This window comes from Ctenopharyngodon idella, chromosome 6 (assembly GCF_019924925.1).
Source record: "Ctenopharyngodon idella isolate HZGC_01 chromosome 6, HZGC01, whole genome shotgun sequence".
NCBI lineage: Eukaryota > Metazoa > Chordata > Actinopteri > Cypriniformes > Xenocyprididae > Ctenopharyngodon > Ctenopharyngodon idella.
Window position 1 is genome coordinate 30771717 of NC_067225.1, and position 23717 is coordinate 30795433.

Here is a 23717-nt window from a genome sequence, read left to right on the forward strand (position 1 = left end):
AAATGCAGTGACAAGCTGTGTTTTATCGGTTTCAGTAACTGTCACCTTGTCTTCCAAAGAATGTTCTGTGGTAAGCAACAGCATTCAATATAATGAACCCAGAACATTCCTTTAAGCAGGTAATGTCTTTGCTCTGTCGTTTCCTTCAGGGTGACACAGTTAATCAAGTTGATGCAAAACCAGTAAAAATTGAAGTGTCAGTCACATCAATATTATAACATAAAAACATAACCACAATGATGGGAACCAGATTTTTTGGATGAACACCCTGTAGTTGCCGCAAAGCAGATGGGAAGCCAACAGGTCGTAACAAAACACCTGCTGTTGCTACAGCAACCACTGGCCATCTGCGGCCCTACAGCTGACCCACAACTATCAGCTAGCACACTTGGTGTTACTAACTCGCAGAGAAAGTGTGGCTACTGTACAGTATACTGCAGAAATAGTATGCATACTGTGTGAAATACAGTATCCCACAATGCAATGTGCAACACTTGATCTTCCATTTACAGAGACAAACAGAGAAATTGCTGAGGTGCTCAAAAAAGCAAGAAATAGTTGTAATGAAACAGAAATAAGACACAAAGAGTGAAATTCCTGTGAGGTCAGAAGAGGTCATTACTCGAGAAGCGCTTTTATTGGTGGACGACCCTGACAAATAAAAAATACACTCACATTCACACACACTCAAAACATTTTCCTCCAACACATTGAGAGTAAAATAATAATAAAAAAAAAAAAACTATTCGCGCCGTAAACACTGAGGAAAGATACAGTGAAAGAGCCAGGAAATATTCCTATAAATATTGCAACATTGCAGCCGTATGGAAAGACATATATAAATACAAGAATACTCTATAGATTTAGAAAAGGAGAGGTCAAAACCATTCTGATGAGTCCTTAATACTCTCAATACACGTGAGAACAAATGTGTGTGTGTGTGTGTGTGTGCGTGTGCGCATTTGTTTGTTGTGTTCTCAACACTGTGTTGACGTGGGAAACTGACTAACCAGTGGGGAAGGTGAAAGGAAAAGTCAGGGAAGAAGAGGGAGAGAAAGACTCCGACATAAAGAGGGTGTGACTAATCAGGTGAGCACTGCTTCCTGATTGGCAGATGGTGTCCTGATTGGCAGCTCTTAGAGACCAGCATCATTGTAGGTGGGGGTGGGAACCTTCAGGATGCTCTGGGCATTCTCCTCCACCAGGGGGCGCCATTTGACTTCTCCTGTTAAAAGCAGGTCCTCCCCATCCAGAGCATCAATGAACTGCATCTGTGGTGGAGAAAACAACATCTGTATTATCTGCAGGTGGGACTTGGGCTAATATACAATGGAAGTTGAAGGCAAAGGCTATTTTTTCAGAAATGTCTGGTTGGGGCAAGTAGTCACATATGTTTCACAAAACAATGTTTTGTATTTTATCTTTTACATATTTGCTGTTTCATAATTGTTTTATGGTTTAAGGTGTATTGAGAAGCCATTGAACAACTTGAAAATACTTTTAAAATGCAAATATGCTTTGGAAGATTTTTTTTTAATTTTATTTAGTAGTTAAAAAACTATTCTTATCAAATCTGTGCCAATAAATAGCAGTTTTCTATTGTGAAAACATGCCACAAAGCCTGTGTGGAAGAGCTCTTTTTTGCTTGCCAAGACCTTCGGATATGAAGCAAAATGTAGACACTGAATCAAATAAAATAAAATAAAATAAAATAAAATAAATAGAATAAAAATAAAATAAAAACAAAAAATAATAGAATAAAATGAAATAAAATAAGAATAGAATAAAATAATAGAATAGAATAAAATAATAATAAAATAAAAAAGATAAATAAATAAAAGATAAATAAAAATAAAATAGAATAAAATAAAATAAATCTACTGTAGTTAACTACAGCAAAAAGTGTGGCTTCAGCCCCAGTCAACCCTACAACAAGGAATTCACGAAAGACAAGTGTGATCCAAACTCGGGCTGAACCTCACAGCAAGTCTGATCAAATCCAGGCTCAATTTACATCATTTCTATAACAGCGCTGTAAAAAGACAGACCTCTATGAATTCACCTCCTATAGTGTTTAAAGCAGGAAAACTAATTAAAACTCCACTATAGTGAAGACAGCTGTTCTAATGAATGCAGGACCAGAGCAGCGTCCTGGGAACTAATTACAAACTGATGAAAACTCAACAACAGACAGGTACAGCTATAAAACATGACTGGATGAGACATGCTCAAAACCGCTGCAAAATCCACACATTTGTTTAAAAGTGACACTGAAGACTGGAGTAATGATGCTGAAAATGCAGCTTTGCATTACAGGAATAAACTACATTTTAAACTATATTCAAATAGAAAACAGTTATTTTACAGTATTAGTTTTTTTATTGTGTTTTTGATCAAATAAATGCAACCAGAAGAGACTTCTTTCAAAAATCTTACAGACAGCACACTGTGAATGATACTGACTGACATCATTCGACTTTCAACCCTCACACAGAGCCATCATATGGCTTCAGAACAGCTGGAATATATCTTACTGTGCTTTTAAGTCCATTTTGGAGGTCGAAAAGACACTGGAATCACGGTGTATGTGACGAGACGGGTAGCTCACGAGACGAGACACAAGATTTTTACACAGTTTTTTAAAGAAATCCTCAATGACGAAATGCATGACTAGAAAAATAGTCTGCAGGTGCATTTGAAATGTTTTAACTAATCATCTTGTAATGAATGTCATTTCAGTTCTACTTTCTGAGTATCACTTATCATCTGCAGTAAAGACAACAATACTCAAGCACTGTAAAAGGTTTTGCCACAAACTCGACTGACTGGCTTCTCTCCTGTATGATTTCACATGAGTCTCATCAGACCTTACTGTACATGATTAATGAGCTTCTACAACTTTTGACCTCCTAACTGAACTCCTTTCCACAAATTGATCATAGAAATAAAAACAGTATAAATAAAAACAAATAACAGTTTTATTTTAGTCTTATTAAGTGCAAACAATAAGTGCAACCATAATCAAAGTCATCAAATAGAGACCATATTTTTCTTCAAGCATGATACAGAGCTAAGAGATGGTTACAACTACACAGCCCAGCCTTAGATAGCTTTCATACTGGGAAATATTTGCATGCATCAGGAAGCAGCTTTCAAAATGCGGGGTATTGAAATCGCGTTTGAATGTGCGCTCGCGTTTTACTTTCGCATTCGCAATCGCGCGTACTCTGTGAATAGGGAGCGGCGGTACTGAGCGCGCATTCTACAAGATAAGACTATGCTTTTTGGCTCCTCTGCCATGGACTTGTCAGTCATCTCGTCACTTACTCTCATCACGTGATCAATGATCTCTGCACTACGTACGACTACATAGCTCATGTGGGATTAGCTGGATGGGATTAAAGCGACAGTTATCCAACTGAATTAAATGTTTTGTTTTTTTCTATAAAAAGCAAAACGAAATGTAAACATACCAGTGGCATATTCTATCCAAATTTCACCCTGACGCTCCGTCATGGCAATATCGCGAGACAGCTTTTCACTTTGACGAGAAATATCGTCACGTTTTAATCTTACGAGATCTCGTGCATGATTTTATATATATAATATATATATATATATATATATATATATAAAAACAAATTTGCAAAACATCTCCTTTCGTGTTTCACCAAATAAAGGAAACACTAAGAGTTTGGAATGACATGAGGTTGAGTAAATGTCAGATTTTTTTGGGGTGAAATATTTTGTCCATTTCATTTCCAAACTCAGACGTATCCACATCTCAGCTTGGAAAAAAGTTGCCACACTTTAAATGAGCCAGTGGACCATTCTTAATTCTGCAGGAGTTTAAAAACTCAAATACACACACACAATGATGTCAGAGCTAGCGGGTGTTTGTCGAGAGCAATTAGCGTTGAATAACGATGCAGTCAAGCACCAGCGCACATATGCGAACGCACACACATTCAGCAGTGTGTGACTTCATCAGGAGAGGCCGCTGTAGCCATGACGACGGTGTCCCTTTCTGCGCTGTGTCATCAGTCGCTGCCATGCTTCATGTGCTGCACCTGTGACTGTTTTCTTTTCGTTTCACCTTCTCACTCGCTCCTTCTGCTTCTCCCTCCATCCAGAGCTAAGCAGGCCCCTGACACTCGGATGACGCTTATTTGTTGTTTTTCTTTCTTTTTCACAGAATGCCTGCAGGCACCAGCTCAGTCGCGTATAACGCACACCTCTCGCAAATGCTCTCGTCTGTAATAAATTCCTGCCCACACCTGTAATGAGCTCATGGCCTCAGCAGTGATGGAGAACACTCATTGTGTGTTTTGTTGAATGATGGAGACCGGATGATGGGGTCTTCAGCCGGACTTTGTTCCAGATAATCATGTATTGATGGATAAACATGCCAGGGAAAAGTGCAAGGGTGGAAACCTGAGGAATTTATTAGGGATGCACTAATATTACCTGTTTTTTTTTTCTTCAGTTATCAGTTACTGGAAGTAGATCATATGTGAATGACAATATACAATCATTACAGACATAAAAGTAAATCCCAAAGGCTGATCAGACATGAAAACTGTTTAATACTTTTGAAATCTGACACACACACACACACACAAAAAGAGAAAAATAATGGGAAAAAAAGAAAAAAAACCATAACTCCTCCCTGAACTTCCTGCTTCCCTGTATCTTGCTCTCTCATTGGCTGTAGGTCTTCGCCAATGTAATTTTCAGTCAGAACACATTTCACACAGCAGGATTTTGAATCGCAGACAGGTCCAGATATTTAGCATGCCAAATATCTCATGGATGTCGGCGACGCATAGTTGATTCTCACTCGTGAACAAGCACCGATTTGCCTCCGATTTCAGGCATTTGTCTGCAATTTCGCAAAATCTGTCGGCGAGTGAAAATCAGGGCTAAATTCGTGTGGCTGTATTATGAATGGGTCATTGAATCATTGACTCTAACGATTCATTCAAACCCGCAGATTCGTTCACGAAACACCGTTGTGTTGCAGTTCTGCTGTGGCTTTCATAAATTAAATAAAGCCATTGACAGTTCATTTTGGACCTTGCAACCAGCCAATGAAAAGTACAATCGCTTCATACCTTGAGTGTATGTGTATATACTGTGTATATGTATATTTATGAATGAACATTAGCCTTGATTAATAAATGTTGTACAAAATAGTTGTTCATTTTTAGTTCATAATAGCTAATTTTGAACCTTGTAAAGTGTTACCCATTAAACATATAAATCTGAAAAGCAAAACAGTTTTTTCCTAATATGACCAAAACAGTTAAACCTGCTCTATTTCAGGTCAAGAACTGTTGCTAGTGTAACGCAAACTACTGACACACACTGGCAGGTCAACAGTTCCTGTTTGTGTTTACATCCGCGTTGTCACGCCACTCTCGCCAGAGGGTAAGGTGTGCACTGGAGGAATCAATCAAAGATTCACGGCAATGAACACGCTTGTCTATGAACGTGACGTGGTAAAAACTGTATAAACTTTGCAAATTCTTGAATTACAAAGGATTTGGCACTAATAATTGTTTAAGATGTGCGTTTCTCTGACATGAGTGTCAGAGGTAGGACTGCACGATTTGATAAAAAAAATCATATGGTGATTATTTTGACAAATACTGTGCAATTATATATTACAATTATATTATATATTATATTATGTATGTAATATATATATATATATATATATATATATATATTCTTAACATACACTACCATTCAAAACAAAGATTTTCATATTTTTTTCAGGCTCATTTCTTATTATTAATTTTTAAAATAACAGTCTATTTTAAAATGTAATTTATCCCTGTAATCAAAGGTGAATTTTCAGCATCAAAGGACTGGACTAAAAAGGACACAACCTCACTAGGATACAGCCTTCAGTTTAAGAAGGAGCCCTTGTGAATCTGAATCAGAAAATCTGTAAAGATTCCCAGCTGTAATTAATTGTGCAGCAAATAACATTTTATGAACGTCCAAAATGGAGTGCAGTAACTGATGGAGAGCAGTCATAATCAACTCTTGATTATGTTTTCGATTCATGGTGCAGCTCAAGCATTCATGTTGTTGAGCTTGAAGAGGGGCTCATGAAGGGGTGAAAAGGAAGGGAAAGCTCTCCACCAGCACACTGAAAATGCTGACCTCCAACTCAATGAATGTCACATTATGGGGTGGAGATGGGGGCGTTTGCTTGTTAAACACAGTGCCAGTTGATTTGAGTGACGGAGTGGGTGACGTGCAGCACTCCAATGTGTTTATGTGTGTGAGGAAGCCGGTGCTGTATATACACGTCTCTGTTTGCACAGGAGTAGAGAACTGGCCTATGACCATCCACACACACAGATGTGTGCAAAAGACACACACTGACCTGTTTGCGAACATATTCAACCATCATCTCGAGCTGTCTGGGGTCTTCACACTGTCTGTTAAACATGTTCCTCCAGAGCGCCGCCGCAAGAACGCAATCGTCTGACAGAATTCCCTAAGACATACAGTAGAGACACATGAGATGTGCTTACACGAGCACTAAACATTTCTGTTAACTCTTGACAGTTCTTGATTGGCAAGTAAATAGTCTGTAATATCAATAATGGGTGGATCTAGGGCAGAATAAGTTACAATATGCAAAACTGATGAGTACTGATGATGATAATGTTCAACAGCTTACCTCGTCATAACCAAAAAGTGCAGCGTAGAATGTCTCCGTCATCACCTTCATGCTCTCCTTTCTCTGAATGGCATCAATCTGTGATAAAAGTAAAGTAAGACAATAAGCAAATTACAATATTCACCATAACTAATGACAGAGTGAAATACTGGCTAAAATAAAATAAAATAAAATAAAATAAAATAAAATAAAATAAAATAAAATAAAATAAAATAAAATAAAATAAAATAAAATAAAATAAAATAAAATAAAATAAAATAAAATAAAATAAAATAAAATAAAATAAAATAAAATAAAATAAATAAAATGCCAGGATGATTAATCATAATTTACAATATAACCATTTTGATCTTATGGATACTGGCCAATAAAGAAGAAAAAAAAAAAAAAAAGTTAAATAATAGTCAAAAGCAATAAAAATAAATAAACCCTGAAACCAGTTACTGAATCACGTCAGTGACTGATCACGTCATATCTTGTGCAAATAAATAAATAAATAAATAAACAAACAAACAAAATTTCTTTACTGTGACTTTTGTTTAATTTAGATGCTTAAAAGTAAAGGTAACTTAAAAGGTGCTTAAAAGGTAACTAGAGACTATTTTATTTTTGGACATAAGACCTAAAATAAAAAAAATAAAAAAATAAAATAAAATAAAATATTTTGCCATTAAATTAGCCATTAACAGATCATTTTGGATCCAACAACCAGCCACAGAAAAATAAAATCACATCATACCTTGAGCAAAAAAAAAAAAAAAAAAAAAAAAACAAGAGTGGAGATTCTTTCTTTTCTAATTTGTGAAGCATCATTTAGTCGCTAACAGGTGATGAAGTAATTTGAGTCTCTGCCTAATACTGAGATCACAGTTATGCATTCAGTCAGAGCTGGAATTGTCCTTGGCAGTAAATATTCAACATGTGGAGGATAATGCAACAATCTTACGCCCAAAAACAAAAGCAGGACTGGATCTGAAGCGAGGGGCCTGCCCAGGTGCTTCACTCCAAATGAATCTAAACACACATACGCACAACGGCCACAGACACCAACCCTTGGGAGGTTTTGGGTGGGGAGATTTTCAAAACAATTGTGTTTATTCTTAAGTCTTGTATGTCGGGTTTTTTGCATGCTTGGAGTGCGTCAGGTCACCGTGCGTGTGTGTGTGTGTGTGTGTGTGTGTGTGTGTGTGTGTGTGTGTGTGTGTGTGTGTGTGTGTGTGTGTGTTCGTTTACGCACGGGGCAGAAAAGCACCTGTGCATAATTACGCAGACCTGCAAATAATCAATCTCATCTGGCTGTGCTTTAACTCTTCTACCCTCCCCGTCTTCTCTGCACGCTCGCTCTCCTTTGTGTTCATGCCTACAGCCCGAAACATTCTACGCAAGTATGTGAATGTTAATTCTAAGCAATTCTCTGCAAAACAATTCATTCAAAAGACTCTTTTTGAACAAATCTGAGTGAATGGTTCAGATATTCACTGAAAGGAGACTCACCGGTTGGCCAACTACTGAGTAATAAGGTAACCTACAGAGTCACCAAATTAATTAATGAACAAGATAAGTCACATTTATTTATAAAGTGCTTTATAGACCAATTTGAAGCAGACGTCACAGTTACGTCACTTGCAGCTGCACGCGCATAGTGGTAAAAATAGTGGTAAAAAGTGGAGGAAAATGGGAAAAATCCACAGAATGAGAGAAAAATGTTTTGTTGTGCCTTTGGATGTCAGAATCGGAATGAAAAAAAATGTAGTCTCCATTTTTATAGAAAAATGCTGTTGAAGACGCCCTTTGAAGCTAAACGCAGACGTTTATGTTGCAAGTCACAGACTGGAGTGATGTAACCTGCAATGATCAGTCTACTAATAAAGCATGAATTTGATGTAAACAGTAAGTCTACATAATATTCACATATGCAATTAGTAGGTGAAATATGCAGATGGTAGTTCAGTTTAGTTCAATGCAAGCGGCAACCCGGTCTCTCTCTTGAATCCAACACGGAAGTGACTTAAACTGCAATTCACTGACTGGCCGCTAGAGACCGGTTTCAAAAGGGAGTCAATCCCATAGACCCCCCCATGTTAAAATGCCCAACTTTACAGCAGAAAAAAATGTTTACAGCCTGGTACAAAAAGTAATTTTGGTCTATATAGCTAATTTTGCCCTTCATGACAACTGTGAGGGGGTGAATTTTTATATAACTCATCCGTTTAAATTATATTAAGCCATAAAGTTCTGCATAATTAAGGGTGTGGCCACTGTGCCAGGTGGATTGCCGCTGCTGTCACTACTAGCCGTTTGTCTGCTGTCTGTTATCCGTCACATCCCGCCTCTTTGCCCATTTTCGGTTATCCGCTAGTGGCGCACTGCCAAGATGGCGACAGCCGGCCCTGCCCACTTTGGGCTTCAAAAATGCTCCTCAGAAACCTACGGGTGACGTCACGGACACTACGTCCATTGTTTTTTACAGTCTATGGTTCAATGTCTTTTCAATTCAGATCTATAACAGTGTCAATGTTACAAATCAATTATAAAACAAATTCAATTCAGCTATAAATCAGCTCTACAGAAGTCTGAAGTGTCATTAGTCAGTTCTTATCCAATAGTGTAGGTGCAGTCAAATCAATAATATTTCTGAATATTAATTCTTTAAACCCCAATTGAGCAAGCCACAGCATTCTTTTTGCTAAACAGAATCAAAAGACTTAAATCACCTGAATGAATCAAAACTCCAGACTAGATTCCTCAGAATCAGAGAATCGATTCTTAATAACGGACCACCACAGTAAAACAAGACATAAGTGGCATAAGTTATAAGTACATACAATGGGGACTGCATGCTTGCACTACTTTGCATATTTGAATATGTTTCGTTTCTCCTCTCACGTGCTTCCAGTCTTTAATTTTTCCCTCCCAGTGTCCACCCTGTTCTCCTCCCCTGTTCATCCATCTTCGTCCCTCAATCCTCCTTTCCCATGTTGTGACGCAGGTTGGTAAAACCAGGCTGGGATATTTAATCCCTCACACTAATCAGGCAGAGGGTCCAAAAACTGCTTGAGAGGCACAATCTTGCTCCTATACCGCCAAATTAGTGTCATATCTCACTTCACTGTTATTACTACGGCTTAGAAAAACTCCCAGAATCACACACACGCCCCGGCACACTCGTGAGTGTGTGTACTAGAGGTAAAGTTCAAGGGGGGCTGGTTTAACATGGCACAAATGACAAGTATTTTAGCACAATTAGGCGAAGTAACCTAACCGTAGTGAGGATTGAGTGAGTGGGGGTCCTTCCATTTCCAGTGCTGTAACTGTATCCTGATCCAACAGGATGGACCTGTTACGGACCTGCCAGACGCGCTGATTACACTCAGTTTACACACGATTTTTCACAGCTTAAAAAATAACGTGTTCGGGCACAAAGGGAAATACCTCCTCGCTTCTGACCTGTGAAAACAGACCATATCAGGTCAGTGTGCGCACATGTGTGTCTTCACAGAGCCGGTGTTCACAGCAAATACAAGCTGTTAGGGTTATTCCATTATCACTTCATTATGTAGTAACTTAAAAGGAATATTTTAACCAAAAATGACAATTCTGTCATCATTTACTCACTCTCATGTCATTCTAAACCTGTTTGGCTTTCTTTCTTCTGTGGAACATAAAATATATTTTGAAGAATGTTGGGGTCCAAACAAACATTGAACCCCAATGGCTTTCATTCCATGGACAAAACAATGAAAAACATTTATTCACAGAAGAAAGTCAGTTACACAGGTTTGAAACAACACTGGCTGAAAACTTTCTTTCCAGTCCAATAAATGAGGGCTGTTTTCCAAAGTAGTCACTGCGAGGTACTAAGTACCAAGTTAGTATCAATTTATCTATCTATAAATGTTAATATTTATTTTGTTTAGGCATAGTATCTGTAAATAAGGTACAAATAACTGAATAAATAAAAACAGACAAGTGATTTGTCTGTCCATACTGAACATGAAATTGCTGCAAAACACGACACTACAAGAGTCAATCAGAACATATTTGATGTTTAAAATAAAGTTATATGGAGCAGGTTACTGGACCAATGAGATTTCAAGTGGGCTGAGCTAAATCAGCATATCATTGCTGAAAAACAAACCAAGTGATCAACAAAATGATGCTTGATTAGCAGGTTAAAAGCTTAGTTCACCCAAAAAAAATAATAATAATGAAGATATTTTAAGGAAATCTGAGATTTCGGTCTCTCCATTGACAGTCTACGCAACTACCACTTTGAAGCTTCAAAAAGTTCATAAAGAGATCGTAAAACTAATCCATATGAATCGAGCGGTTTAGTCCAAATTTTCTGAAGAGCCTCGATCACTTTATATGATAAACAGATTTAATTTAGGCTTTTATTCACATATAAACATTGATCAGTGAACACAGAAGCTCCACTGTATTGCTTGACAGGAGAACAAACCTCTTTGGTTCTTGCAGAAGCTCAAACGTGCTGCGTAACACACAAGAATGAACCTTATTGGTTCTCGCATGTCAAGAAAATATCTTCATTTGTGTTCCCAAAGATGAACATAAGTCTTACGAGTTTGGAACGACATGAAGGTGAGTAAATGATGACAGAATTTTCATTTTTGGGTGAACCAACACTTTAAGCTACAGTTAAAAATGTACGAATGTCACTGGAATCACTGTATAACTAAAAATACTAGCACAAAAATAAACAAGCAGGGTATATGTTGCCTTGCTAATGCATGTGTAATGTTAGCCAATTTACTCTGCAGAAGAACAAGAACGCAAGTGAAAGAGAGACTGTGATGGAAAATGAGGTCATTTTTGTACGGTGCCACTCGATGGCCGCTGCCAGGCCTGAGGGGTCAAATGTCTTCAGTCCCGAACGTACCTTTAGCCAAAATGCGCACCACACCACATCACGATCAAACTCCCATCTCATTCAAAATCACGTCGCACTAACTTACATGCTCCAAAAAACTAGGGGCAACTTCATATTGTCCCTGTATGAGTTACATATATAAGGATATAGGTAAGCAACACTACAGAATGCCGTTTTACCTAAAAATCACCAAGTTTGCAAATGTGATACTGACTTTATACAACAGTTCAATAAACAAGAAGTTAATATAAGGAGACTTCGATTTTTTGACTCAAGAATATTGTCTGTTTTTGCTCTTTTGCCAACGAAAATGGGTCCAAACAAATCCACAGTAGAGCCATTGCGCGTCTCTGAGAGACACAGGGATGTTTCTTTACTGAAGCTGTTTGAACGAATCGTTTGACTGAATAATTCAATGACTCACTCGTTAAGACAATGATTTGCCGCCACCTACTGGCGTTTTTATATACACTCTCTGAGGGGCTGAGAGAGAGAATGCTGTTTTTGTTTTTGGTTTTTTAGTAATGATTGTAACAATATTTCTGGTTAAAGAGATAGAATGTATGGATAGTGGTGGATAGTGGTAGATAGAATGTGTTTATAAATAGACTATTAAGAGTGAAATATGAGATAACATTGTTAAATATAACAGAGATAATAAAGTTATTGCAGTCGCATTGCATGAGCGGGGCTCTGACTGTTTCTTTGAAACAAAGGCCACCTCTGCTTCATACACATATTGGGCAAGCTGCTAGGCAAAGTGACAAGTCAAAAGTCATACGCCTTTTCCATTTCACACACATTTAATTTCATATAATATGTGAATGAGTTCTGATCAGCAGTTTGACATAATTGATGACTGAACATGTTTATTTAAGTGCTTGCTTATGAGCCAATTGCAACTATAGGAGTATATGCAAACTATAGGAGTATATACAAACGGTCCGTTTGTAGGAAAGGATGCCATGTGTGTCAGAAAATGTCAGAACATTTTATTTAGAAAAACAAAATCATTTCATTAAAAAGAAAAATCCTATACACTGCTTTAGCTTATAAGGAATTCAATATTTAAATACTGAAAATACTTAATAAAATATTAAAAACAGCATGTGTCTTGGTCATGCAACCTTATGGGAGATCAAATACACTTTTTTGTTTACATTCTGTTAATTTTCATTTTAAGATGTTTTATTTTAGCCATTGAAGTTATCCTGCAAAGAAAAGTGTGGTTCTCTTTTTTCTTTCAATATTGTTATTAATATTCTCTATTTACCTATTTTGAAATCTAAAGGAAGCTGATGAATGCAATTAATACATTTTCCACATGCTCCTTTTCATTTTACTCATAAATCATGTCACGTCATTAACTAGAACAACACATTTATGGGCTCTACATGGGTACACCAACTTTTAACAAATAAAAGGAAAAAAAATAACCCTGCCATTTTGGTCCATCATGACATAAAATGAGTTTGACATTCCTAGCTAGGGGGCAATTTTAGGAGCCCAAATTTCATCTGGCCCTACATTTTAGGCTTATTATTAATATACTCACTGCAATTCCAATGTTAAATTGATAATAAGCTTGTAAAATCTTACTGGCTGAACAGAGCACCTGAAAAATGAGAGGATTATATTAAGAGTCCTCGTGAGAAAATAGAGATTTTTGATTTATGGGCTCTGGGAGAGGGGGAAAAGTGACATTATGGAAAAAGTCATTTCACAGCGTGGCATAAGAGAGGTGCTGAGTTCATTAAATACACACACACACACACACACACACACACACACACAAAAGTAGACATTTAAAGTGTTTTTAAGCGCACTTACTCTGATGCTCACCATCTTTCTCTCACACAAGTCTCATAAAGGCTTCTTGCGCAGTACCATGGGAAGAGAGGCCAATCACATTAAAAAGTATTTTCACACTAATATACTTAACCCAGGGATAATGTCAATTTTCAAACCAAATGTATTTTTCACTCAAAAATGATCATTATTATCTATGATCATTTACTCGCTCTCATTTCTAGTTTATGGTTCTTTCATGATACTTTCACTGTGCTTCTGCATCTTACTTGATACATAAAAAGTCCCCAGTCCCAATTCTCTTGTAGGGAAAAGCCAACCAGTACATTAATAAAAATCTCTCCTTTTGTGCTCCACAGAAGAATTGAAGTCATGCAGGTTTGGAATGACATAAATTATGAGATTTTTCATATTTGGGTGAACTATTGCTTTAAAACTGTGCTTCCAAAATCCTCAACGGCACACATTTTGGATGCCTCCCTAATCTGACACATCCATTTCAGGTCTTGGAGTCGCTACTAAGAAGCTGATGAGTTGAATCAGGTGTGTTTGATTAGGGAGACGTACAAAATGTACAGTGTACTTCTGGCGCACCAGGACCAGAGTTGGGAAACACTGCTTCAACACAAACAAGCTTTACATGCCGACATTTTCACAGATGGACAAGCAGTTATAAATAAAGCTGCATGTACATTGTGTTCATCATGTTGCATATTGCATCAGCTGCATATAAGTTGTTAATCAACTTGTTAATTAGTTGGCTGGACATTTAGTCCATTAATCAGAATTTTTATTTGTCCAATATGATTTCAGAATTTTCATTTTCTTTCCAAAAGTTAGACTATTTTTTACTTTACACAGTAAAAGACAACGCTAAATGGCAAGAAAATAAAATAATAAAACAAAATAAACAATAAAATAAACATGTATGGCCATAGAAACTGCATTATTAGAATTTAAAGGCCTAGCGCATTATATATATATATATATATAAAACCTGACTACCCAGGGTTGACTACCCTTAGTAACCTTGGGTTGACATCAAATAAAAAGCTCAACAAATCGACCATGCAATTTACCACAACAAAACTAAATTCACAAAGCACAACAACAACTTGTTGGCTAAGACAGGACTTTGTTACTGTAGACAATTCAAATGTAAGGTTTTTATTTGGATCTTTCGCTGAAAACAAAGCTTTCTCTATCCTCATGTCTAAGCCATAAAACCTAAGAGCTGTTCCCTCGGATAAATAAACTACTCGACGACTCAAAACTGCTAATACTCTAACTGACAGTCAAACAAATTCTGTCGACGGCTGGCTCGCATCCAGCCCTTGCATGCGCTGGCATATCCATAAGGTTGTGATGACTGATTAGCCGCAGCTGGTTTGATCTAGTTCATGTTAACTAGTTTACAGTGTTATGCAATACATGATCTATAGGCCAGGCCACTGTTATATGTTAAGTGCTATATATGCTATATCTATTTAGAGCAGATCTGGACCAAGTTGTGCTTGTTCTTTAAAGCAATACTAATTCAGTCCTACTATTAAGATTAAGGTGGAAGGTAGAAGAGATGGTGTGTGTGTGCGTGCGTGTGTGTGTGTTTGGGGGGGGGGGGGGTGTCAACAAAGAGAAGTGCGGGGAAAGAGAGAGAGATTTCTGTTTTCACAGCTGGGCTGAAGTCTTGTTCCCACCCTTTCTGACAGCAGTTCCCTTAAGGCGCCTTGCGTTGGCTTCCTCTCAAACACACACACATATATGCACACACTCGGCGCAGCAGAAGCATGTCATCTTTACTGACCTCGCAGAGATTTAAACACCTTTTGCTACTCCGCTGGACACCGCTCAGCTCAAAATGCCTCCACAGTCTGTAGAGCATAGTAATTACATCCTAAAGTCTGAGGGTGTGTGTGTGTGAGAGAGAGAGAGTATTTCACTGTATATCATTAGGGGGGGGGGGAATATATGTTGTTTAAAAAGCAGAACTCAGTACTTGATTCATGAGACCTAGTGCTGATAGGCTCAAATTTCAAACAGTATTTGGCAAGTGAAATAGTCTGAATGCCATTGCATTAGATATATCAAACGAACTGGCATCTGGAAACAAATGATGGATCTCTTCTCTTCACTAACATCCATCAGTTTTTTGCTTTGTTTTTTAAATCAATTGGTGTTTTGGTGATTTTTAGTGGGTGTATTCTCAAGTTCACACAGGTGAACCACAGGTGTAGTTCATCACATTAACTTGTTCCAAAAACATTTAACAACCACCAAAGTTTGTCAATTTTCAACCATATTTCTACAGTTTTATCATGTATAATGTCTTTTTGTGACATATTTTGCTTGAAAATTGTTTATGTACATCTATATTTTTCATTCACATACACTGCCATTCAAAAGTTTGGGGTTGGTAAGATTTTTTAATGTTTTTGAAAGAAGCCTCGCCAAGGCTGTATTTATTTGATCAAACATTCAGTAAATACTGTAATATTGTGAAATATTATTACTGTTAATACTGTTACTGAATTACTATTACTATTATTAACTGTTTTCTATTGTAATATAAATAATGTAATTTATTCCTGTGATCAAAGCTGAATTTTCAGCATCATTACTCCAGTCTTCAGTGTCACACGATCCTTCAGAAATCGTTCTAATATGATGATCTTAGTGACCCCAAACTTTTGAATGGAGGTGTGTCTCAGTGTTGCCAAGTCCACGGTTTTACCTAGCTAGTTGCCGCGGGTTGTTTTTCATGTTTGCGGGTTAAAGCGACCCCAAATAACATGATATTTAGCTCCAGGAATGCAAATTTTACCAGAGGAACCCCCCAAAAAATGCAGATTTTACCCCCCGGAATGCAATTTTTACTGGGGCACAAGCAAATGGGCTAGTTTTGAGTAGCAATTGGTCGGGTTTTGTTGTGAAAACCTGGCAACCCTGGTGTGTCTATATAAGGGAATCATTAAATGTCCACTTCAAAATACACTCAAAAATATTTTAAAATACATCAAATGTTTAAGATCTATTGACAAGATTTTGTAACTGACACTTTCATTGGTCATCGATGATCTCAAAACGGTCAAATATCGGTTAAGTAATCAAGCTAACAGATGTCATTCTATCACTATTGTGGATGGACAAACACAAAAAGCACAAAATACTAATGGCAAGGTGTTTCAAAATAGGCAAGTGAATCAAATGCACATATATACTTACGCCCATAATCTTGCTCCTCTGCTCCACATCCTCCCACATGGAGTGGACGATGTAACGGCACATGTACTTCCCAGCTCTGCCTTCCTGCCGCATCCGGACCAGACACATCCTGTCAGAGCAGAGCAGAGCAGAACGCTGACTCAAGACAGCCTGACAAGTGCCTGTGTTACGCCACGCTCTGTCAGGATCTGCGTAACCAGGAAACTTCAGAGATCAGCCAGACAACACACTCACATAAAGGAAATGTCTGGGTTAAATAGACAGCATCTGTGGCCTGATGTTGATTACCACAGAAACTCTTTTTTACAAACTGAGGGAAGAATCGAAATCATTTTCTGTGGCACTTGGTTTAGCATTGTTTTCCCCCACTTTTACATTTGAGAATCACTGCTTTATGAATACTTTCAGTGATAAGAAGGTGTGAGTGCGTGTGCATGAATGAACAACTGGCACCGTTCAGTGTTTTCTCAGTCCATGTTTCTCTGCACAAACACAGTCATCAATGCGGATGCACGGCTGCACGCACAAAAACTAAGTGCCTTTAACTGGAAGTGTACAGAGTGTTGGCTCCAAACCGCCACCATTAATCATGAGTCTCGTTCTGATGACATCACACATTCCGTTTTTTTTTTTCATAAGATCAGCCAATCCTGCGCATTAGCATAGGTGCCTTTGATGAGGATGATAATGGGTTAAAAAGATGGGTCACACTTTAGTTTAGGGTCCAATTCTCACTATTAACCAGTGATTAACTATGACTTTTGCCTCAATAAACTCCTAATTACTGCTTATTGATAGTAAGGTAGTTGTTAAGTTTTGGTATTGGGTAGGATTAAGGGATGTAAAATATGGTCATGCAGAATAATGCATTATTATGTGCTTTATAAGTACTAATTAACAGCCAATATCCTAGTAATATGCATGCTAATAATAAGCAACTAGTTAATAGTGAAAAAGTGTTACCAAAAGATTAATTAAATACTTACAATTAAATACTTAAGATTAAATACTTAATAATTAATTAAATACTTAAGACATTAGTAATAACACCCACATTAAATATATCTGGGATTCAAAATCTAACCGAAAACCCAGAAATAAAGTTTTAGGATTTTGGAACATTTTTAAACAAATGTAGAATGACAAAATTATTAAGGGATATTAAAGAAATCTACACTAAATAAAAAAATAAAAGGCAATTGCAACTTTTTATTTCACAATTCATTTTTTATCACAATTGCGAGTTTGCATTTCGCAGTTTTCACAGACTTTTTTCTCAGAATTTTGAGATTTAAAGTCACAACTGCGAGTTATAAAGTCAGAATTGCGAGATACTGTATAAACTCGCAATTCTGACTTTTTTTCTCGGAATTGCAAGATATAAACTCGCAATTGCGAGTTATAAAGTCAGAATTGTGTGATATAAATTCAATAGTCAATATAAACTTGCAATTCTGACTGTTTTCCCCTCGCAATTCTGACTTTATCACGCAATTGTGACTTTATAACTTACAATTGTAAGTTTATATCTCACAATTGCGAGAAAAAAAAAATCAGAATTGTGAGATAAAAAGTCGCAATTAACTTTATTTTCTTTTTCATGGTGAAAACAAGTTTCCATACTAATCAAATAAACCAAGGCAACAGACAAAGTAACCAAAAAAACAAAAACACTGGATATGGCTAAATTAAGACATTCTGGCAAACTTAAATTAGGAAAAACTGCAAAAATTAAGAAAATGCCAAAATTATATTAATTGCCCAAATTAGGAAATTCTGGCAAACTTAAAAAGTAGGAAAAATTGCAGAGAAAAAAGGATAAAAGATATTATAATCTTTTAAGACTAAAATCAGTGTAAAAGCACAATCACAATAAATTGTAATCTGGTGAAAAAAAATAAGACTTGATTTGCTTGCTTTGTGTTACTAAATCTCAAGTTGGTATGCAAGTATGGTTGCACTCTTCAGAATGCTAGGTCTAGTGAAACACCATTTGCAATCCACCTAGTAGATGAATATTTATCAACTCAATGACATGAATAACCAACCAAGGATCTGGAATTTGCATGACACAATGTTGCAGTTCTAACCAAAACTGTCCAAAAACTCACCAAACGTGGAGCTGTGCCACCAAGAACCAGGAGTTGAGCGTGTCGGGGAGAGAGCACTCTGGGAGAAAGAGAGGGAGTAGAGGACATCATAAGGGGGAACAAGAAAACACAACATGTAGCCAAACCAATGCAAACTTGGGCTCCGATTCCAAAACCGCTATTGGGTTTACACCTGTTTTTTTCTCAGCTAAAGAAAACAACGTAACACAGCTGTAAAGTGCCACATAAATCTTTCAGGTGCTGCTGAAAAGTTCCCTTTACACTCATTTCAACATTTCGGATAAAGTGAGGGGTGTTTAGGAGTTCTTCAAAAAATTTAAATGAGCATGACATAAGACTCATAAGGCCATAATACGGGTGCAAAAAAACCCTGAAAAGATTCAGGCTCAAAAATACTTACTTTCAAAAAATTCGTCGTAGTTGATTCTTTCTACACAGCATGTGTACATTCGCAAGGCAGCTATCTTAATTTTCTGCAAAAGAAGAGAGACATTTGTGACACACATGATCAAAAAGCCACTCAATCCAGTGTGATCAAAAGCAGGAACTGATTAAATTGGCCAAGACATCACATTTTCAGTCCAGTCTACCGAGCCAAACGTGCCCCAAAATGAAGCAGACATGCTGAAGTTTTAGACAGCCGTGATGCTGATGACTCTAACATGGAAGGTCATCTCGGATTTCACAAAGTGTGGCCCCTGCTTTTGAAAACACAAAACAGGTAGCGGTACGAGATGAAGTCATCATTCCAGCACCAAAACTCAATAGTGTCCACTTCACTGTTACACTGCATTACAGGAAATGCAACCAAAGACGGTGACAGTAAACTACAAAATTCAACTGAATATGTGAAAAATCTTCAGTATTAATTCTCAAGAAAACCTGTTCATATTTAACACCAAAATGAAAATTATATATCATAAAAATATACCTATTTTTGCATATTTTAATTTAAAAATTAACCCTATTTTTAAGGACTATTAAATGCTTTTGCATTGTGACATTCTTTTCAGGATGATTAAGCAATTTCCAGTATTTTTGTAATACAAATCATTATTCTAAATGGTGAATCTTGTTATATTACGCTCATTACTGGAATAAAATAATGCATTTTGTTTTTATTACATCAGCAAATAAATACACTCTAAAAATAATTGGAGTAATTACAACTTCGAGTGAATTTACGTTCAACCAACAAACTACACTGAGTTAGAGGAACTTACTCATTTGTAGCATAAACACACATTTTTAAGTTGATTACTCAAAAAAAAAAAAAAAGAAAAAAAAAGAAGTTGCTCCAACTACCAGAGTTTTAGCCCTGGAACCAATTAATATATTTCAGTTCAAATCAAAAGCTTTCACAGCACATGCTAACGTAACTTATTTAACATCTATATTTAATGAACAATTAAGATATTACTTGTCACTGGCATTAGCGCAGTCATTGCTTATAGAGTCAATGTAGTGTTTACCTTCATGTATCTACTCTTCAGCACAATGATAACCACAAAAACTTCAACATTACAGAAACTCTTCACACATAACAGCATTAAACACTAACAGGTCTTTCCCTTCACTAAAAACACATAAATTAACACTTAATTTCAACATTTATTCTCCTTATCCAGTCCTATGCAAAGCATGCTGGGAACTAGAAATCCACTGCCTAATTTCCAAAGTTATCAAAACAATTTCATTAAGTTGCTACAACCTAATTTTTAAAAAAGCTAATTAACGCAGAAATTTGAGTTTAAATTATAGATGACATTAAGTTGACATCAACATGATTGTGTCAACAGAACTCAACAAAATAATGTTTGCAACTTAAAAGGTTTAATTAAAACAATAAATTAGAATTTTTAACTTGCAACCATGCATTTATTTAAGTTGTTGTAACAGGTCCCCTGAATTACTTTTTAGAGTGTACTTCACAATTTAAGTAACATATCATTCATTTTTTCCACATTCCAGTAATACAAGCAAGATTTTTGGGATTGCTGTAAAAATTATGCAGGCAAAATGCAAAAAAAAAAATCTGATAATTATCTTTAAGCAAAATAAAAATGTATTTATTTCTCTTGATTTTGCCATGAAATATAAGCTGGACATGTTCTAGGGATGCACCGTTAGGATTCTTTTTGCCCGATACCAAATTTAACAAACAACTACTGGCTGAGTCTGATATTGATATTTGTCAGTTGCTCACTTATTTGAACTTCTGTCATTAATATAGATTTCTGTTTCGATCATGTTTTAAATTAGCAAAGTTCATAAACACATGCATGAAAATGATTTGATGATTTTGATGCAACAATAAACTAGCTAAATATACCTTATATTAGCTTATATTAGTTATTTTAGCTATCAAATATTTCTTATTACCAAGATTAACTCATATTTGACTATTATAAATCTCTTTAATAAATAGAAACACATTATACAACTGAGTAATTTCACACAATTTGTTATATCAGCCTTTTTCATGCTATAGCCAGTATGCAGATGGTTTTAAATTGATCAAAAATCAGCCTATAAATATTGCACCATCAGTGCATCTCTAGTAAGTTATGTGAAATTCACACATCAAATTTTATGAAAAACTGAACAAATGATCAAATATCAAAAAGGGACTATTTAAAAGAAGACTGTTGAGTAACACTAGATGAGGAGATTTATTTACCCATTTGTTGTATTTGAGGGGTCCAGTGAAGCCCATGGCCTCAATCAGTTTGGTGAAGGCCCCCACCTCTTCATCTGTAGTCTGTGGGGTCTCTTTAACAGTACGCAGCTTGAAACAGAACACGGAAACACATCTGACATTACAGCTATATAAAACATTGGCATAAATACATGGGCATCTGGCAAAGTGACCGCATAAAGACAATACAAAACAATACTTTCTCAGTTACAAGACCAACTGAAGTTGGATTTTGAAGGATCTCTAGGGTTTTTGGGTTTTAATATTGACAAATAGCTATTATTGTGCCAAATCCATCAACAGTTCCCGTTTAAGATCAGCCTTTCACAATTTCCCTGTAAATCTCAACTCAACCCAGGTAATCTTTTTGGAGGCATTGCAGTGAAAATATTCGGCTAATTCCCTCAAGTCACCACTATGGATGCAATAAAACTTTCCCCAATGGATTTCTCACAGGAATTTTATGTTTTACTGCTATGATTGGGAATACTAGTAAACTAGTAGTAGAAGTTTAGTAGACTATAATCAGCACCTGCCCTTTGGGCTCATATAGGGAGGAAATGATTATTGCCAACATACAGCAGTCAAACAAAAAAAGCTAAAATGATCATTGTTTTGATTTGTCTACATTTTTAGCAACATAATTCCTATATTACTTCCATTTGTGTGATTCTGCAGTTTTGATGACTTAACTATCATTCTAAAATATGGAAAATAGTACTAATAAAGAAACAGTATGGCCTGGTTTCTCAGACAGGGCTTAGATTAAGGCAGGATTAGGCCTTAGTTCAATTAGGACTTTTAAGTAGCTTTTATAAATGTGCCTATAAACATTAGCGCATACATCTTAAGGGAAAACAATGGCACTGACATATTTTAAGAAATGCCAGTGCAGGTTGCTTTAAGTTAAAACATGCATTTTATTCTGGGACTATGCTTAAATTACTGTAATTATGTAAAATTATGTAGGCTACTTCGTTTTATTATCCCACCTAGATATGAATTGAAATTCTATTGCTTAAAAAAAAGTTTTCAGAGATCAGAATTGATCCTTTTAGCTGATTTGAAACTGGATTCCTTAGCCTGAGAAATAACTGGAAACTGAGATTGTAAAAGGCGACACAGACCTCACTTGTGCTGTGAAGAGCTCGACATTGCGAGACGCAAGCATCCGCTGTTATCCGGCAAGCCACCAAAGCCCTGGACTGACACACATCTTGTTCAATGGCCTAGGAAGCAAAAATATCTTGACAAGAGCTTTCCATTTTCAATCTAGTTTGAAAGAAAGAGGTTCTGACTACTGCTTATTCCTAAATTGTCTTAATATGACTAATAAACCAACTGATCAAGAGGTGTAAATGTTTGCAAATGTTATAAACTGGAACATTGCATACTAGTATATGAATCAGGTTTGAAAGAATTATTGCACAATGCATTGATGATAATAATAATTACAAGATGTGCTTAAATAGATATTATTTTACACATATATTACTTATATTTACAATATTTATACATAATTCCACGTCTGATGTAGTAGAAGTACAGGTTATGTCAGACCCACAGTTGTCCATCATTTTGTTCCAAAATGTAAATAATAACTCCAAACAATATTATAATGTCAGTCTTAGTATGTAGACGATGACAAAGTTTTAAAGGACACCAATAAAAACCACTTAAGTGATGTTATTGTGTTTTTATATATATATATATATAAGTTTCTATAAATTACCTTTCCGAGGACAGCTCTCGATGCTGAAGCGTTTAATAACTGTCTGACGGCGGACTGCAGCGGTCGCCGATACATGATTCCGCTAAAGTCACAATAATAGAGTATTATTGTAACTATAAAGCAAGAATCAGGGATTGATACTTTCTAACACGTTTTGTAACTGTTTGTTTTTGTCCCTCCCCCTTTACAGCAATGTCAAATAATCAGTCCCTCCCTTAAAGTGGTCCGTGTGGAAATCAGAGCTGCGGAATTCAGCGCAGTGGAATATAGTTCCGCTGATGGAGGATCCATGTGAGGTTTGTAAATTAGTTGGCAGTAACGCCTCAAAAAGTAAGCTTTGCCATTATTGTTCCCCGTATCCTCTTTGGCAAAACACAATTAATTTATGTACTCTTGCCCCTAAGAATCCAATAAATCAATTTAGTTTTCTGTTTCCACCACTTTTGTTGCTGGACTGTCCTACCTTGGAAAAAAGTCACAGCAGGTAACAAATATTTTAATAAAAGACTAGCTAACTACACTTACAAAAAAGTACAGGGATAGTATCAGATGGT

The 23717-nt window shown here is 36.4% G+C and overlaps 1 protein-coding gene across 1 annotated transcript; it reads right to left on the bottom strand.

Annotated features, from left to right (window-relative positions):
• Positions 1-600: 600 nt before the first annotated feature.
• LOC127514610 (ubiquinol-cytochrome-c reductase complex assembly factor 1) lies at positions 601-23406 on the bottom strand. Its single transcript, XM_051897611.1, has 9 exons — positions 23164-23406; positions 22559-22660; positions 21414-21521; positions 19134-19206; positions 18734-18791; positions 16623-16731; positions 6701-6778; positions 6401-6514; positions 601-1271 (listed from the first exon to the last, which is right to left on the bottom strand). The coding sequence occupies exons 1-9, from the start codon at positions 23236-23238 to the stop codon at positions 1137-1139; spliced, it is 852 nt and encodes a 283-aa protein (XP_051753571.1). The 5' UTR covers positions 23239-23406; the 3' UTR covers positions 601-1136.
• Positions 23407-23717: the final 311 nt, after the last annotated feature.

Excerpts from the sequence above, each read along its gene's own strand:
- LOC127514610 (XM_051897611.1), bottom strand. The coding sequence starts at position 23,238 with ATGTATCGGCGACCGCTGCAGTCCGCCGTCAGACAGTTATTAAACGCT. Across the intron at positions 21,522-22,558 it reads CTCTTCACAGCACAAGTGAG|CTGCGTACTGTTAAAGAGAC; the intron begins GTCTGTGTCGCC and ends TTCTGTTTCAAG. Across the intron at positions 6,515-6,700 it reads CACTTTTTGGTTATGACGAG|GGAATTCTGTCAGACGATTG; the intron begins GTAAGCTGTTGA and ends TGTATGTCTTAG.